This window comes from Sinocyclocheilus rhinocerous, unplaced genomic scaffold (genome assembly GCF_001515625.1).
Source record: "Sinocyclocheilus rhinocerous isolate Xijiao unplaced genomic scaffold, SAMN03320098_v1.1 scaffold2322, whole genome shotgun sequence".
Lineage (NCBI taxonomy): Eukaryota > Metazoa > Chordata > Actinopteri > Cypriniformes > Cyprinidae > Sinocyclocheilus > Sinocyclocheilus rhinocerous.
The window spans coordinates 235,156-237,784 of NW_015663225.1; the positions used below are offsets into that span (position 1 = coordinate 235,156).

The following is a 2,629-nucleotide window of genomic DNA, read 5'->3' on the forward strand; positions in this document are numbered from 1 at the left end:
TCGTGTTACTCTCTACACTGCACTCAACCTGAGGGATTCCTACACTTTCAGTCTTTGAGGAGACATGAAAAACAACGCATACCGCAGGAACAGTATAACGGAAAATATTAGCGGTTTTGAAACCGTGAAATTTTCAAATCGCGGTATACCTTGAAACCGGTAATCGGCCCATGCCTAGTTGGCACCCCTGTTCTATACGGTCACTTTTTATTTAGCTATGCCCATGCTAAATAGAAGTACTAATTATTGTTTTCTTTCAATCATACTTAAAAATAAAAGTTGACAAACTTTTGAATGGTACTAAAATCATGATTTCCACAAAAATATAAAACAGGAAAAACTTGCAATATTGATAATAATAGGAAAAGTTTCTTGAGCACAATCAGTATATTAGAATAATTTCTGAAGGAATAAATTACATTTCAGAATATATTATAAATACAAAACAGTTATTATAAATTGTTTGTACAAGTAACATTTCACAATTTTTGTGTTTTTTATTGTATTTTTGATCAAACAAATGCAGCCTTGGTGGGCATAAGAGACTTCTTAGAATTTGGAATGTTGCCCTTTTGATTATTTGATAAGTGATTTAAAAATTGTGCAAAAGCTTAAATATTTTATTCATACATTTTCTTTTTTTCTTTCTTTCTTTCTTTCATTTTATGTCCTTATTAGTTCTTTGCTTTACAATTTTCTAAAACTTTTAGTTTATTTCCAGGTTTAGATTATATTTTGGATCCCAGATTTTCAATATGTTATCAAACTTCTGGGTGATATATATATACATTTTTTTCCACATTATATCAACCATCAGTCCTCTTGTTCTGCAAATACTGGCATCCCTGATTGAAAAACTTGATTGACCACTAGTTAAAAACTGATAATTTAGGAGGAAGTTCATAAGAAAAACACATACCTTCTTTTTGCCTCCTCATATTTCAGGCTCAGTCGTACCTTCTCAGCCAGTTTATTTGAGTTTGATACAAACTAAATCAAAAAGAATAAAACTTTTTTTTTTTAATTCTCTGAAATTATAAAAGACATTTTACCCAACAAATGACTTGCACATTGTGAAGTCACTAACAAAACACCACAGTCATTCATCATTTACAACCAAGTAAAACTCAACGCTGAAGACCGTCTCTCACCTCGGCAGGTACATCTGTTTGAGACTCGGCGTCTGAGTAGTGGCGGGGCAGAGAGAGGTTTGAGTTGGCCAAGGACAGATTGCTGGCCCACAGGTCAGACTGAGAGCCATAATCTAACTGGAAACCATCCTTCAGCACAGCCAGTTTCTAAAAGAAACACAATAATCAGATGTCAGTCTGTGATTTTGTCCCTTTATGAAGTATTTCACCTTTAAGTGAGGTCAGAAAATCTTTGACCTCTATTTTCCGTTCTCTCACAGGTAGCGACTGCAGATCGCACATTCAGAACATTTTTGAGATGACAACTGCCGACCGGGGCTTAAGCAAAATTCAGTCGTCTGACACCTTCTGTGTTATAAGAGACGTTACCTGTGTGATTATTAAGTGATGAGCAAAGAGAGACAGTCAGACTACAGGGACGGAAGTTTACTTGCAAGAAAGCAACACAAAGCTATGAGTGTGCACGTAACGGGCAAGCACACACATGATTGAAGAAGTCTGCCAGCTGCACCGGGGGGCATGCATTATTTAGCACTGCCTGCCTCTCCATATGCTCGTGGAACAGAGTGAGGAAAAAGTTGGAAATAAATAAAAGATGACAAAGGAAATGAAAAACAAGAGTGAATAATACCCAATGAAAAATTAAGTCAGCTTAGGCTCACTGAGAACAGAAAAGCTGCTCTTTGAAAGCTTAAACACTACAGTGAGATTTGGGAAGAATCCACTGGCCAAACGTTCACTACCATTCAAAAAATTATTTAATTATTATTTTTTAAAGAAAAAAATCTTTTTAAATTAAATTCTGTTCTTTTGAACTTTATAATTATCAAAGTATTCTGAAAAAATTTATGAAGGTTTGTACAAAAAATATTAAGCAGCACTGTTTTCAACATTGATAATAAGAAATTAGCATAAAATCAGCTTATCAGAATGATTTCTGAAGGACCATGTGACACTTAAGACTGAAGTAATGGCTACTGAAAATACAGCTTTGCAATCACACAATTTTTTTTTAAATATTAAAGGTATTATGAATTAAAACTATATTAATAATACTTCACAATATTACTGTTTTACTGTATTTTCAAATAAATGCAGCCTTGGCGAGCATAAGAGACTTCTTTCAAAAATAAAAAAAAATCTGACCAATCCCAAACTTTTGGGATTTCACAATTTTATATATATATATATATATACACATACATACATATACACACATATATATATATACATATATATTAGTGCTGTCACTCGATTAAATTTTTTTTAACTAATTAAAGGTGGGGTAAGCGATTTCTGGTAGCCAATGTTGACATTTGAAATCACCAAAACAAACACGCCCCTACCCCAAAAGGGTCTCGCCCCTATTTTGATAGCTCCGCCCCACACATACGTATGCAACCCAGGCAACAATTAGTTCTGTGAAACAAAGCAAAACCAATGTTACACCGTGTCTACACCGCACGCGAGTGGCGCGG

General features: G+C 34.4%; 1 protein-coding gene across 1 annotated transcript in view; it reads right to left on the minus strand.

Annotated features, from left to right (window-relative positions):
- Nucleotides 1-2,629, minus strand: part of LOC107728763 (protein KIBRA-like) — a 50,474-nt gene that overhangs the window by 26,519 nt on the left and 21,326 nt on the right. Inside the window, exons 7-8 of the mRNA XM_016539043.1 lie at nt 1,152-1,298; nt 920-990 (exon numbers count right to left, since the gene is read on the minus strand). Coding sequence (XP_016394529.1) covers nt 920-990; nt 1,152-1,298 — 218 coding nt within the window. The remainder of the gene's footprint in view (nt 1-919; nt 991-1,151; nt 1,299-2,629) is intronic.